At 41.0% G+C, this 16,102-nt stretch overlaps 2 protein-coding genes and 1 long non-coding RNA gene across 3 annotated transcripts; all 3 read right to left on the bottom strand.

The window, feature by feature from the left end:
• Positions 1-1,626: 1,626 nt before the first annotated feature.
• LOC145910971 (uncharacterized) lies at positions 1,627-15,494 on the bottom strand. The gene is made up of 19 exons (XM_082998200.1): positions 15,476-15,494; positions 15,084-15,250; positions 14,466-14,709; positions 13,432-13,517; positions 11,562-11,657; positions 10,643-10,754; positions 9,259-9,370; positions 6,112-6,281; positions 5,748-5,945; positions 5,203-5,400; positions 4,862-5,059; positions 4,604-4,801; positions 4,335-4,532; positions 3,560-3,751; positions 3,177-3,362; positions 2,910-3,021; positions 2,685-2,833; positions 2,339-2,502; positions 1,627-2,139 (listed from the first exon to the last, which is right to left on the bottom strand). Exons 1-19 carry the CDS (start codon positions 15,492-15,494, stop codon positions 1,930-1,932), a joined length of 3,009 nt encoding a protein of 1,002 aa, XP_082854326.1. The 3' UTR covers positions 1,627-1,929.
• Positions 7,710-9,077, bottom strand: LOC145910451 (matrilin-1-like). Its single transcript, XM_082997581.1, has 3 exons — positions 9,035-9,077; positions 8,577-8,746; positions 7,710-8,267 (listed from the first exon to the last, which is right to left on the bottom strand). Exons 1-3 carry the CDS (start codon positions 9,051-9,053, stop codon positions 8,082-8,084), a joined length of 375 nt encoding a protein of 124 aa, XP_082853707.1. The 5' UTR covers positions 9,054-9,077; the 3' UTR covers positions 7,710-8,081.
• Positions 9,817-10,404, bottom strand: LOC145910452 (uncharacterized). The gene is made up of 3 exons (XR_014403208.1): positions 10,287-10,404; positions 10,128-10,214; positions 9,817-9,937 (listed from the first exon to the last, which is right to left on the bottom strand). It is a non-coding gene; the product is annotated as an uncharacterized LOC145910452 (long non-coding RNA).
• Positions 15,495-16,102: the final 608 nt, after the last annotated feature.

Here is a 16,102-nt window from a genome sequence, read left to right as displayed (position 1 = left end):
TCTGAATCTTTGAAGAGCTCGCGTAAAAACAAAAACATAATACTGTTTCTCAGGAAAGAATTTTACCAAATTTTAAACTGGGAAACATTTTTGAAGCCTCATGCATAATCTTGATCCTTAACAATTAACCAAGAAATTGCCGTTATACGTATATGGCTTCGAGTAATACATGCGTTATCGCAACCAACTAATGGGGCGTTCCATCCGTCTTGGTCGCAACAACACCTACACACGGTGTGCAAAGAGGCCATAATGCATTGTGTGGGGTACCAAGCTGGCTGGGGGTTCTGAGTAAATGCTTGGTTGTTAGATTAAGCCACCAAGAAAACAATAGAATAGTGCCGCCTCGTATCGGAAATATAAGCATCGAGCTCCTATTATCACCTGTATGTAGTTGCTGTCACATGCACTGGCTTGCTTGCAGCGTTTATCAACCCACACTCCTTGATTTTCCGTTCTGACGGTGTTTTGACAAGCCTCCTGGTTTTGAAGCGTAATTTTTTATATCAATAATCGCTGTTAAGTAACTCGTGGCTTATTGTTGTCCTGTACCTGATTGGTTCGACATTGTGTAAGTTTGCCTCGAAAGTTACACTCCCCCGTTGCTCGTGCGTTTTCACAGACCCAACACATCAGTGCTAAATAGATACAATATAACGTTTGAAATGTAACCCACAAAACATAAAGCAAATGTGATTTGATACGTGATTAAACTTAACATACAAACCTGGCGCCATATTGATACGCAAAAGAAGGATATCAACTAAACAGTATATATCCATTATATAATCCTGCGTACTACTCGAATCCTATGCAGTCCCAGTGAATTCAGAATAGACAGGCTTTCATGTCACGGTTTTGCGATAACGTGGAAGTATTTTGTCGTTTTCCATGCGTAGATGTAAGCGCGTGATAGCGTTATCAACATCTTTCAATGTCCAAAAAACGCAACTTTAACATCTTTCAAATGTTAAAGTTGCGTGATCTTTCTTTGATACACAATATTTGGATGATGGAGGCCTGTTTATTTTTATGGCCTTTTCATTGACTTCTGTGCTTTTTTGACACTGCAAATGATCTTTCTGACAAGGACTCAGTTTTTTCTATGATTTTGGTTGCATTAAAGGAGAGAGCCGAAATTTTGATATTGTTGAAATTCTTTATGTGTAAATGTGTTGTCTGTACAGGAATAAACAAGTATACGAATGTTGCAGAACAAGCGGAAGAAAGGTACTGTGGCCCTCGCCGCAACGCCTAAACATTTACTCTTGCGGTATTGCAACAATGCGAGGTATTCTTTCTCCACTTTCTGGTGACTATACAATCACCGTTATTCGTTGGGCACCAATATAGGTGTAACTATTAGGAAAAACAAAGTCATTTGTATGCAGCTCACAGAATTCATATTATTGGCTCGATGCTTATATCTATCTGCTTAAATAAGCGGTTTCCTTGACGTCTTTAAATTTAATAATGAACCTATAGTCGCGAAGCGGCCCATCGTCTAACTATCAATTACAATGAAAATGATTCATTTCTCGATGCTGTTTTCGTCTGCTTTAACTACTTGCCTTCCAATAAGATACAATGGCTTATGCCTCTAATTAAAACACAATTTAATCTATGTGATTTTTTTATTCGTGACAAAGAAACACCGACATCGAGGAGCAAGGAAACCCTGCTTTGGCAAGACACAAGTTACTTATCTAGGGTAAATGCATATATATACACTCCTACTGCAGGGCGGTGCTTGCGGCGTTTGCAGCTATAAGCAGAATTTCGGCTACAAGCAAGTTTTGGTTAGAATATGACCAAAACTTTCGCATAAAATTTCGGAATAAAATAATGCTTTACGGTTACATATACACCTCAGTTATGTTAGTACGATGATGCTGTTTGCAGACGTAAGGGAGAAAACTAAGGGTTTGCTTATGGGGCAATCGTGCTAAGTTCGTCGTGTAGATGGGCGTCGAAGCACGGATCACCGCAAATCTGTTCGGCCAACTGGTTGGAAAGAGATTCACCAAGATCGGCGAAAGAACCCTCAGCGATAAGGAGGCGGGATGGATCGCCGGCAATTTCATTCAACTGACCTTCATCGAGAGCTCCACGGGGTGGTTGAATTCCAAGTGCATAGGTCTACAAAACACATCACAATAAAATTCCGATGTCACATTGGCTCATATGCAAGTTCAATGTTTCATTTTCAGTATTTGCCGTTATGTGCTGCGACCCCTCTAACGCACGAAACAGCAACTAACTTACACTGGAAATATTATACTGAGCCAGTTTCGTGCCCAGATTTGCAAATAGCCGTGAAAATAAAAACAGCGCTTACCAGTACGCCATCTGCACGAAGCTGTTGTGAAATAGCTGCGACGTCATCCTGGGATCTACCGTCAGTGATAACAAGGGCGACGTTCTTGACGTCTGGTCGATCACCGTTTTCGGGTTTGAAGATCACATCTCTGGTGTAGTTAAGAGCATTTCCAGTCCTGGTTCCTGAAAAACGAAATAAAATCATGTTTAGTGAGTCATCAAATAGAAATTGGCGTTTCAGGGTCCAACTAAATGAATAGAAGGGAGTATTTTTGTCCAACTCATTGGAGAAAGTGTATTTTCTACGCCTAAGTGATACAGCTTTGCTGGTCGGACAATTCTCATGCCACTGAATTTGCTCTTACCAGAGCCGTCGTAGGGGATTTCGTTAAACTTCGCAATGAAGTCCTTGATGTTGTCGAAATCTCCAAGCAAGATTTCGGAAGTTGTGTCAACGGCTCTGTTGTATCGGAACACGGCCAGTCTTGCGGAGTCTGGGGCCAGGATATATGAACTGAAATTGACAGAATGAGAATTCATGTGAGCTCAGTAAGATCCGAAGTAACTCTGTGCCTGGCAGCAAAACTTACGACAGAACGGTTCTGACGAAGTCCTGCATGATGGGCCAGTTGTCAATACCAATGGAGGATGAGGAGTCGAGAATGAAGACAGCATCCATCAGAGCATATGGAGGACAGTCACCTATAAATGTCAATTAGGTAACACAACTTCGTACTTTAGCAAGTTTAAACGTTTTGTTTTTTATTATTGTACGCGCTTGTAAATCTATTTTCAGCATCATCGAACGCATGAGTTTCACGTTGTGTTTATGCGCAGTATATCAAGTGTCAACTTACGTGCACAACAAGGTTTGGGGACGGTCCATGCGGTGTCGTTGAGACAAGTGTTCTGATCGCGCCCAGGTGGGTAAATCGCATATCCTTCTCCTGTGCACTCAAATGTGCAGGTCGAGGTGGCGAAGTTGTCGTTGCTGCAAGAGAAGTTTCCGTGGAGCAAAACTCCCTGGTCATCGCACGTATTCGCTGCAAAGCAAAAGTTTAACGTGATACCTCGTAAATACCTTACCGGAAGCGTGATTTGGCCCAACTCGCTCTAAATTGTTAAAAACGCTTCTATTTGGCTGCGATGCCATTTTAACTCACATTTTGCTTGTTGTAGACTGGTGTTTTCGCCCAGGCCCTAACAAACAAGGCCTTTTTCATGCAATTGCTCTACTTACGTTCGCAAACTAGAGCGGGGTTGTCCCAGACGAGGTTGCCTTCGCTGGGCTCAATGCAATTGGTGTAGAGCGGTCCGACACGGGTGTGGAAGGGGTCGCAGCCGAACTCGCATTGAGAACCGAGGAAGTTTCCGTCGGTGCAAACACGGAAACCGTTCTCTGGCGCCGCTGGTGGTGTACCGCAAGTTTTACCTAAGTGGAAAGTTACACGTTTAGGCACGTGATCGCGGCGCCCCAATGTTTATAAGAAGGACGTGGCAACATGCGCATGGTGATTCTGCAAGAGGGTTGATAGTGATTTGTTGTTTTTATAAGAAAAAAACTGAATGTGTCCGTGGCTTTCGTCGGCTCGACGAAAGGGAAAAGAATGTAGTCCGGATATCTCACCAATATAAGGATAAAATAGTAATTTTAGACTTGTTCATGCATGGTACGAAAGTCTGCAAATAAAGTCAAAATGTTTCTGAATGTGCTATACTATATCCAAGATATTGTATAGCTTTTGACAAGATTGGTGCAAAGAAAAAAGCATTCAAGAATAAGTTTTGCTTCGGTAACGAGTTAAAAATCTGCTGATAAAATCTGCTGATAACATTCAAGGTCAGAAAAAACCTAAAAAAGATAAGGAACAATTAGATAAGTACATGCTGTCACAAAGCCAGTCCAAGGAGACTCGCAAGAAGGAAAAGAGTCAATTTGCTGTGAATCAACCATGATTACTGCATCGCATCGGTATTGGATGCGAAAAGAGATAGGGAAAGTTGGAACCCCTTACGTTCGCAAAGTGGCTCAGGATTGGTCCACACGCCAATGGCATCGCCGTTTCCATCGTCGACACAAGTGATGCCGGGAGACCCAACCAATGCGTAGCCGACATCACACGTGTAAGCACATTCGCTGTTAAGAGAGATGCCTGCGTTGCACTGGACTGCACCATTAAGTGGGTTTTCCCTCGGGAGAGGACATGTGATGGCTGCACGATTAAATTAAAAGGATTGAGAAACTATTAGTGCTGCGGTGGTTTCATTGCATCGGGAAACGTACGTTCACAGGTTGGTGCAGGCTCACTCCAAGCACCTAGTGCGTCTCCGTCAAGATCGTCGAGGCAAGTTACCAACGGGGCTCCAATACGAGCAAAACCTTCGTCGCATGTGAAAGTACAGTCGCTGTCGACCGCGTTTTCGTCCGAGCAAACAACCAAACAATTGGTGGGGCCGCTTTGAGGCGGTTCGCAAACAATTGCTACAAAGTGACAGAATGGTTACAGTGGAGTGGGCAACGTGGGATCTCCGGGTAACCTACGTTCACAGACGGGTCGGGGATTTGTCCAATCACCCAGTGCGTCGTTGTTACCATCATCAGCGCACGTGGTCGTTTCATCTGCGCCTATTAGGGCGTAGCCTGGCTCACACTCGAACGTGCAAACGCTGGTGGCAAAGTTGTCGTTGGAGCAGCTTACTGTTCCGAAATCCGGCGCGGATTGCGGGATGCAAACAATTGCTAAACATGAATAAATCCATATTTATAGGAGCAAAAACCCTTCGTCGGTGAGGTGAATGTAAGCGTTTGAACAATATCATACTATTACTGCAATTTAACTATCAATTGAGCCTTCAACGCAGCAACAGTGAGTAATAACATACGGTTGCAGACTGGTGGAGGGTTGGTCCACACGCCAAGTGTGTCGCCATTTCCGTCGTGAATACAGGTAGTTTGTGGCGCCCCTTCCAGATCGTAGTTTGCGTTACAAACGAACGAGCACTGACTGTCCATGATGTTGCCGTTCGTGCAAGATACAGTGCCGAACTCTGGATCGGCCTGTGGCGGTTCGCAGACGATTTCTGCAAACATTTTGGCCTCACGGTTTACCATCATTATATTTTTATAAAGCAGAGAGAGTTGAGCGCAAAGCATGTTGTTCAGATACGTTTGTAACTGTCCACATTGCTGTAAGGTCCTTGGAACGAATGCAGCTTGAAGGCACTGACGTGCCAGGCTTTTCTGTCTGCGGGCGGCATTAGAGGACGCAGAAAACAATATATACATTGCTTTAACCACCAAAGTTCTAAAAGATGCGCGCACTAACATGAACCTTGCATGCAAATCAGAGACTAAAGAAATTATAGACAAAATTTATCTTCACAACCGCATTTCTACCATGTAACATTCCACCCTTTCCATTAATCACGTTCACAGACGGGTGCAAGCGAGCTCCAGAGACCAAGAGCGTCGCCATTGCCGTCGTCCAAGCAAGTGGAGCTCGGTTCGCCAACGAAGGCGTATCCATCGTTACAAGAGAAGTCGCATACGCTGTTCTCACGGTTGTCGTTGCTACACGACACTCTACCGTTGATGGGATCGGCGTGGGGTGGAACGCAGACAATTGCTGTTAAATAACCGCTATGTTAACCCACTGCGTTCTCGTGTGGCCAATAACATTTCAATTTAACGTGGACTTCAAATGCAAGCAATCAAAGGGAGAGACAATATCGTATATCAGAACGTGAAAGCGGCGATGTTGTTAGAGGCTGCGTGGGGTTAAGTTGTCTTACGTTGGCATGTTGGCGCGGTATCGGACCAAACGCCCAAGATATCGCCATTTCCGTCATCGAGACATGTGACGTCGGAACTGCCAATAAGTGCAAAAGTTGGGTCACAAACGAAAGTGCAGACGCTCGTTGCGAAGTCGTCGACTGTGCAAGACACCCCACCGTTTGCGGGGCTGGACATTTTTTGTTTGTATAAAGTTTTGATTTTTAGCCGAATATGACGTTGGCATAATATGAGTAGGCCGCAAGTTTACAAAAGGGTAGAATAATTTTAAATTATTTGTAAACTAGGAACATTTTCTAACAAAAACTATAAGAAAATTTATCAGTAGATGTTTTGTGCAATGCAAGTAAAAACTTTTGTGGAGCTTCAAATTAACAAACATATACTTTTCCTGAATTTCCTCCCAGTAAACTACAACCCCGATAGGTCCCACAACCGACCCATGTGTGTAATGTGTTGATATTTTAGCTTTGCTCAGAAGTATGTGAAGGCGAGTGGAACAGCAAAACACCCACAAAGAAGTCAAGCGGGCTCCACCAAGCGGCTGCTAAATTTCGTGTAACCAGTGTACCGACTGCCAACACACCTTCATCCATATTTAGTCGATTTAACAAATTTATCGACCAATAAATTTCATCCACAGAAAAGAAAGGAACGGTTTTGATTATTGAGTGCTGAACTACTTATCTACTTACATATATTGTGCTACACAACTTCCATTTATTCTAATTGCTATTGTACTCAAGCTCGGCATGCTTTCTTTACCCATAAAGGGTGCAAGCTTATTGTATGTTTTTCCATAGTGTAGTGTTCTGGTCACATTGAATTTCTTTTTGCGCGCTGTTGTATTGATTTTTTTTATTGTGCAATATTATACACCTCATGTTAATAAAACAAATGACCGATATTCGACTAACCCAGTGTTTCTGATTTTTTTTTCGTATCGCCTCCTAAAGAGATTGAAAATTGTTTTTTCATCTTTACCAGGACAATATCATGCGATGGATGAGGCTGATGCAACAACGCCAGTTTATCAAACTTTGATTTGTACTCAAAACAGAAAGCGTAACTTTAACTCGACCTGACATCATAAGTCGCACAACAGCTGTGATCATTAAATGCTGAACTGGGGTCTTTGGCCCCCACTTTTGCAACCACTGGTCTAGTCCTAAATGGAAGAGTCTTTAGCACGTATATCTTTACGTCTTTCGGGCAAATTGATGTCAAAACAGAAAAAAACCATTAGGAGGTAAATTAAGTAAGGTTGGCCTTTGTAATTATTTGAAGTAAGCAAGCGTATTTGAATTCTTGGTCATGCGCCATCATGTATTACGGTCCTATAACCAAAATCAGTCTGTACCTGCGTTTTGTTTGTTATGTCACAATGGCGACAAGTTTTCCAATGTTTTGGAAGCGCCAACTTACGTGTCTGCTGTCTTATTTTTGGGAGGAAGTTTATAAACTGAAGTTTTGTTTTTATTGCTTACCAATGAAAAAGGGATGAAACAAAAAAAGAACAAAGAAGGAAGAAATAAATGAATTATTTACTTCACAAGGTATGTTTACTTGTTTCGTACATTCACAAAAGTGACATACCGACTGAGGATGTTTATTTTGTAACAGAATTTAGCATAGTATACCATTCCATTCCAACCTGCTTAATCACAGGAAGTCCCGTGATATAAAATATGTGCCTGTAGGTCACGTTTACGTAAACTTGGCCAAATCAGATTGAATTTTCGTGCGAATAATCAATGGAATACTGTCTGGATGCTTTGGCAACCACATTGTACTTTAACGCATTTACATATAGCATGAATAGTTTTATGCAATAAAGCCGCGCATTGCACAGTTTTCAGTGAAAATGAAACAAAGCTGTACAAAATGTCTTTTTCGGCGTGATCGGCCTTGATGAGTGAGCTTTTATGACTTATTACCAATCAGCCTGTGGTCTTTTGTTAAAGATGACTCACAAGTCGCATCGGTTGGTACAGATTTCCTCGCTAATGCCTGCAGAAAGCAGATCGTTAAGACCTTCGAAACCCTCGCTGGCGATGAAATACTGGCTCCTTTCACCAACAATTTCCCGCAGGCCGTCGTCCAATTGTTCCACTGTAAGTTTTCCAAGGGGCGGCATGACTCCGATTCCAAACATCTTCACAAATGCAATATGTTGGAATGTTTACCACGAAATCTTGTGTAAAGAATATATTGTTCGCTGTACGTGATAAAACCTCGATGAGTTTATAGTAAAGGCAATTATCTTCCTGTTGCATTTCTTGGCATATCGCAAAAAGTGACTCTGTTTTATTTATACAGTATTCGCAGTATATAATTAACGCGTGACAAGAAATATGACACCCAACGACAAATTGGAGTAGCAAGAACGTGCCCTTCTAATTTATCAAATATTGGTTCTAATGGGTTTGCACGGTCGGTAACTGTTCTTAGAACCAATGCTCACCAACACTCCTGCTTTTCTAAGATACGTGGCGTCCTCTTCGGCTGGATCCTCTGGTGATGTTTGTCCGTCGGTGATTATTATTATCACGTTTTTTGCTCCGCTTCGATCGCCCGTCGTTTCATTAAATATCACATCTCTGGCGTAACGTAAGGCTCGGCCAGTGTAGGTTGCTGGGCGACAAGGTTGCCTATATTTAGCTCCTGTCATGCTGCGGTAATCACCATTTTCGCCCAAACGAGGTGCATTACACGTGCCGTTAAAAAACGATATTTCTGTACCATCACGTGGGGAATGAGATAATGCTTTTGCAACGATAAATAATCGACTGTGATCGCACATAGTTCTAATATTTTCTGCACTGCTTTTGTTTTGCTTTAGGGATCACATTAATCAGTTGAAAATCAACTGTCTTCGCGGTCACGATTTCGTGAGCTACTTTAAGAGCATTATATACTTACCCGATGGATTGTATTTCATTTTTCCGACCGCTTCTAACAGCCCTTCTTTATCATTCGAAAATTGGTTAAACAAAATTTGTGATCTTTTGTTTGGCCACCGCCCGAAGCTGAACACGGCAAATTGGGTGGCCTCGGTTGTTACCTCAAAAGTTCTGTGCAACGCAACATATTCCCACAATAAACGCTTTGAACACGTATCGTGACGATAACTGTTTTTGACTTACCTAATAATGCTCTGAGAAAAACTAATCATAATTGGCCAGTTGGAACGCCTCACTGACAACGAGGAATCTAGTATGATGCAAGCGTCCATAAGAGCGTGTGGAGGACAGGAACCTGTACAAAAATAAATTGCAACAATTTTGTGCTTGACGTTTGACACGTGTATTGCCTGTGAAGTACAAGGTGCCGTAATGGGGAACTATGGGTTTTGTAAAATTTAAGGCTATCAATTTCGTCTGGCGCTCGAAGAACACACATTTTGAACAGTATTCTATTATAACTAGCAAGAAGGTTTCGAACTTGTTTCAAATAAGTTTATCAAAAATAAGTGACGGACTTGCCCGTATATGAACTTTCGTACTGCCCAAGCCATCGCTCGTCCTATCAGAACAACAAGTTTTATATATGATAACAATCATGTTGTCGCGGTCGTGATAAGCCACGTTTGCTGTATTGCGTAACGAGTCCAAAAAGAGGTCTTGACCGACTTACGAGCACAGCAAGGCTTTGGTCGGTCCCACTGTGGATTGCCTTGCCTCTCACACGTCAATGTATCGCTTAGTCGTGGAAAAACGTGGTATTGCTCATCTGTGCAGCGAAAATTACATTTCGATCCGAGGTTGAACTCGTCCGTGCATTCAAAAACGCCTTGGTTAAATGAAACTGCGTCGCATAACTTGGCTGAATATAAAAATAAAAATAAAGGAACTTGATTAAAACCATGATCATTGCCCTGAGCTACCTTTACACAAATATAAAACGCAAAATGTTGTGTTGTTTTTCGTTCACAATATCACAATTGACTTTAAGTTATTTTGTTTGACGATTTGCTGTTGGGATAACGTTGACAGATTTGTATGTGTGAACGTACGTAAGCATCTTGGTATATCGTCGTTCCAGACAGCCCTGTTGCCTCGTCGAACGCATTTGACCATCTCTGGACCAGTCAGGATATAACCTTGCAGAACACAGACCTTTTTTTAGCAACTAATCAGTCACGTTTTACGTCAGCAAATGCCTATTTTCTTACCCTGATCACATTGGAAAAAACACTGCGCGCCAACTTCTGTGGGTGTTTTTAGAAAATCACAGCTGCGCTCTCCGAATTTCGGTTGTGGCAAATTAGGACACTGCAGTCTTACGGAGTCTAAAAATACGCAGTCGGAAGTTGAATTGGTTGAATGCAAATTTAACCAACGTAAATCTATATCCTTAAAACTTAATGTGAATTCAACAAATTTAACAAAGCGAAATATATTTGTCTAATTTAACAAGATTGACAGATTTTAGCCTGAAACGAAAGTTTCTTAGATGGTGTATATCCTTAAAACTTATTCAACATTTATCGAATTCCAGTAATAACGAATAGAAAAAATTCGCCCCAACTTTGACAGAGTATTGCTGGGCCGTTGCAAATGTCCGTTGAGCAACAACATCGACATACGGAGCTTGGTGACCTGGTATTGCACTGCGTAGGATACCACGCCGGTTTGGGATTCTACGTAGAAATTCAATTCGATAACGGGGGTAAATTTTTAACCGCAGCGCACGTTATCCAAGATACCTAATCCCGTGCTAATATGCGTCCCTTAATCTAACCAAATCCAAAAATTGGCCTAAATCCTGGCAATATCATTTTTTATAGCCCTCCGTGTATTTAATATTCGAGTTATGTCAAAGCGTTTCTCTAAATTGCAGGTGCGAAAAACAGTGTATCTGTTGGCAGTTACATTCAAATAACCTTTGTTTTGCGTTTTTGCAACCTGCTTCATTCAAAGCAAGTCTGAAAAAACTCCAAAAACATGCAGCCCAATGAATTGAAAATTCAGCTAAATGTAATCTGCAATGTAAAACGTTGTGCCAATATATAATGTGGTGTTATTTATGTAGTAACGTTCCAACCCTTCAAGGCTGGTCATAATAACGCGTTGTTATTATTATGTTTTAGTCAGAATGTGAGCTTTTGTGTTACACAACAATAGGATTACAGATCTGGTTGACTTGGAGCGTTCCAAAGCGCACCGCAACTGTCCAAAAATGCAGAGATTTCATAGCCTGAAGTGACAAATTAAGCGTGTTTGCTTTGCGGGATCGCGACCGCAGAAAGTTCAACGCATATCGGCGTTAGAGCGGGTGTATAGTGTAAACAAGCGAGTCATTTTGTGCTGCCCTTTCCAATCACGAGCAACATCATTGTGAAACTGCGGAATTGACACATGTGTAGATAAGAACAGGCCGATTATATCAGTGCAGAAACTAATGCCACTATGAGTGGAACAAACACAAAGAAATGAAGGACCTTTACCTGATAGACGTTGTTTGCACATGCGGCGGCTTGTTTGCATGTTTTAGTGATAGCCCGTTGGTATCCATTCCTCCTTACTACGTTCTGGCACGCATCCTAGAAGCAAAAATACATTAGGTCGAAGTGTGTGTTTTTGGCACCAATTATATCGACGAACGAAACAATATGTTGTATGGGGTGTGGCAACTTCAATCATCGCTGTAAAATCAAGATGTGTCGAATATTGCAGTGGACCAGGATGTCTTTTTCGTGCTCAAATATCGTAAAAAAAACCGCCTATCTTGCACGTTTGCAGTTTTTGACTCATGTCAAATATGAGGCTCATGTCAATAGAATACGGTCAGGGCTCTGCATGTTTGTGCCTCCGAATTTAAATTTAAGCTCAGGAAGCGCTTGGATCCGAATGCTTTTGTACGTAAAGTTATAAGGTTTCGTTCAACAGTTTATATACTTATTACTACTACGCGTTTCTATTACATCATATCTTCTCGGTTAAAAATTCTCTATGTACATTTGTCGCTAAACTTCATCTATGTGTGTTGGTTGAGTAGACACATCAGACATTCGAAACCACCAACGAGACGCTAGTCGACAAAAAAATTGCTGGAAAGACAAGGGAAAAACTTATTATTTGCGACGGTTCCATGGCGATAATTCGCGCTTTGTTAACGGAATATATGATAGAAGATTTCGAATCATACGTTGATAGGTGTTATTCTGTTGCATCTAGGGCGGCTACAAACAGACAATTAAACGAAAAAAGCGTTTCTTCATTTATGCACGAGTCATATAATGTAAAATTTTAAACAACTTTGTGGATTAAATAAAAAAAGGCGCATAGAATCTATGTATATTATGGCATTGTTGGTGGCCGCAACTAGTATGGAAGAAATCGGCGACATTTTGTTTCACGCAACAGGATTTATTTGCGCAAATGAACACGAAATAGCTAAAAGCCAGTTGGGACATTTTAAGTAAAAAAATAAACAGAGAAACAATGGAATATTGCGCCATGTGGTCTGAAACCGATCAACAAGAAGAAGAGGAACAAGACTCGTTTCAACCAAGTTGCAATGAAAACCGATTTTCACAGCATTTCAAAAAGGTAATTATTGAAGCGAAATCTGTTTTTTCGTCATCGGATTCTAACCCAACCAATGTGTTCTTCTATCCAAAAATAATATCAAAATTTTGTGACAACTATCTTCCGAAAATTGCGCTGTGGAGCAGTTTGTTGTTGAGGGATTTAGGTCGGCACGGGAAGAGCACTGCGTACAACATTTACACAAGTTTTTTCGAAAAGGTTTCCGTAAAACCCTACCAAACTTTGTGCAACAACAACAGGACACAAAGCATAATGGAAAAGAGTCAACAAGAATTAAAACGTACGAGATTGGAAGGGCGCAAATTAAACGGGTTGCACGAATTTGCTGAGCTGTACGACCAAAAACATATCGCCTTGGTTCGGAAATATATGGATAGCGCCTATCGTGCTCCAATAAAGCGAAAACGTAAATTAATCGTAAACGAGGACGTAGAGCAGATAAGTGGGGTAAGAAACCAAAAACTTGCGGCCCCGATAAAAAAATTGGGAAATATTTTCAAACGCCTGTAGCAAGTTTGCGTTCTTCAGATATAACAAATAAGTAAAACAAATCGGATAAAACTTCCCATATACTGTTGGAATTTTTTTTTTGAAACTACATGCCCTTCCATACAACTTGTGCAAAAATCATCGAAATCCATTGAGAAACGGCAAAGTTATGAGCGTCCAAAGTTTTGTCGACTGGAAAAAAGGTTTTGTCGTCTCGTTGGTTCAAAACCCCATACGTTGCGCAACGTTGCCACGTACAAAATTTTCCAGACTCACCTCGTTCTTCGCACACTTTTTTATGCGTCCGAACAAAATGCAGTGTCTGTTTGACGGCTGGTTTTTGCACATGAAGCAGTTCAGACCTACAAAAATAAATCTGAATATTAAAACTCCTTTCATTTTTTACATCGCATTTGTTATTCCATTTTGCTTTGAATGTTAAAAATATTAATTTCGTTCGGTTTGAATATTCAAAGCATTAAACGTTTCGCCACGTTATGTGCAAAACTGAAAAAACATTCCCACACACCTCCGCTGCTTTATTCACAGTAGCTAACTTACCAAAAGCACATCCTGCTATCCAGGCTAACGTCAGCGCAAAACCTAAGCTCCTCATAGTTGTATCGCGTTTCTTTTAGCGGATGTTGGGCGTGAGTTTACTGTAAGAGATAACTTGTGTACCTTTTTCGACGAGGCGCATCAAATTTATGAGCATGTGCAACCTAAACGTCACGATTTTTGCTTTGCGATCCCTATGCGTAGTGCTTGCGTGCCGCCCAGCGGCTGTTTACGTGGTTTGGATGTTTCTTTATCCTTACATCAAGTTTCAGTTTATTTCTACATTCAGAGCTTTCTATGATCAACATAACTTAGGTCGTTGACAAAATGATTGAAAACCTCTTGATACCCTGTTTATTGACAACGTGTAGTACGGGCTGTCGATTTATCCATATTTATTACACCACCACAAACAGCAGTGTTTCACATCTTTTTTGTGGTGCAGCAAATTAAAGTATTTTGATATCGCCCCCGCAACGAGATGGAATGTGGCTGCAAATATGCCACATGACTTAATGTCCGTGGCAATTCCCGCACAGGTTCTCTTTTATTTTTTATGATTATAAGCTGGGAGCTTTCCGATAATGGCCCGAAAAGTATCAATTGTTTAAACTTCAAAATGTTTAAGGAAAATCAATTTAAAGGACTTTACAAGTTTAATGTCACTGCGGCGCTAATGTCTTTGGGTTTTTTATCGTGCGAGTCTGTGTTATTTGGTCAGAATGGTGGTTTTTTATGTCTATTGGCAGCACAATTGTATGCCCTCTGGCAAAGCAAATCGAACACAAGTCCAAATCGGGTTCTTTCAAGATGCTCGTTGATATCGAAGCAAGGGTCACCACAAATAACATCGGCCAACTGGTCGGATAGAGTTCCCTTTAAGCCTTCGAAACTTTCTTCGGATATAAGTACTCTGCTAGGGTCACCAGCTATTTCGTTCAGCTGCACCTCGTTCAGCTGGTTTGGAAAACTCGGCTTAATACCAAGGGCGTATATCTGCGAAATAGAAACAAAAAGTCATGTCTACAAACGGAAACAAACAAGCGTTGAATGGCAACATCGGAAAGTAATTTGTTGAACCTATCCAATGCCTACACAATTATTAATGCGAAACATTGGAAATGCGAAAATTTATAAAACAACGCTTACAAGCGTTGACGTATACTCATAAGCCAATGCTAACATTAAGAAAAACTTGACTACATCACTGTCTAAATTATTTAATTGTTGCTGTTAAGCAAAGAAAGTATTGAATGCAAACAACTATTTAAATTGTAAGTATTTGTCAGTTTTTTTTTTCAAATAAGTGTCTTTGTTTGATTGGTTTCAAACTGTTCACTAAGTAATTCAAAAGCCAGAGCCGTTGTTACCAAAGCGCCTTTTTCGCTACGAAGTTGGTTTGAGATTTCCAATACTTGGTCTTGGGAAATTCCGTCCGTAATAACGACAACGACATTCAGGGCACTCACTCGGTCACCATTTTCAGTTGTAAACATCTCATCTTCCACATGCTTAAGTGCAGCCCCCGTGTTTGTACCTGACAATAAGTCAAAATGTTTGCTGTTGTAATCAGATACTTATATGTGCATACGAAAGCTGAAAAATAGTTGTTACTTGGATAAATTATTATTTGATTTTTTTCGTGAAAATTTTTCAAGTACCAAATAATTCATACTTAAACATGAGCCGAAGATTAAAAATTTTACAGTTACTTTCAATAAAGATAAACAGGTCTTATGCTTTTTCATTTGGGAACGTTTACCTCCAGATTCGTAGTTCATAACTTGGTTACAGGATCTGAATCTTTGAAGAGCTCGCGTAAAAACAAAAACATAATACTGTTTCTCAGGAAAGAATTTTACCAAATTTTAAACTGGGAAACATTTTTGAAACCTCGTGCATAATCTTGATCCTTAACAATTAACCAAGAAATTGCCGTTATACGTATGGCTTCGAGTAATACCTGTGTTATCACAACCAACTAATGGGGCGTTGCATCCGTCTTGGTCGCAACAACACCTACACACGGTGTGCAAAGAGTCCATATTGCATTGTGTGGGATACCAAGCTGGCTGGGGGTTCGGAGTGAATGCTTGGTTGTCAGATTAAGCCACCAAGAAAACAACAGAATAGTGCCGCCTCGTAACGGAAATATAAGCATCGAGCTCCTATTATTACCTGTATGTAGTTGCTGTCGCATGCACTGGCTTGCTTGCAGCGTTTATCAACCCACACTCCTTGATTGTCCGTTCTGACGGTGTTTTGACAAGCCTCCTGGTTTTGAAGCGTATTTTTTTGTATCAAAAATCGCTGTTAAGTAACTCGTGGCTTATTGTTGTCCTGTACCTGATTGGTTCGACATTGTGTAAGTTTGCCTCGAAAGTTACAC

The sequence above is a fragment of the Ascidia mentula genome, chromosome 8 (assembly GCF_947561715.1).
Source record: "Ascidia mentula chromosome 8, kaAscMent1.1, whole genome shotgun sequence".
Taxonomy (NCBI): domain Eukaryota; kingdom Metazoa; phylum Chordata; class Ascidiacea; order Phlebobranchia; family Ascidiidae; genus Ascidia; species Ascidia mentula.
The sequence above is the reverse complement of the archived record's forward strand: the minus strand, read 5'-3'. Positions and strand labels throughout refer to the sequence as shown.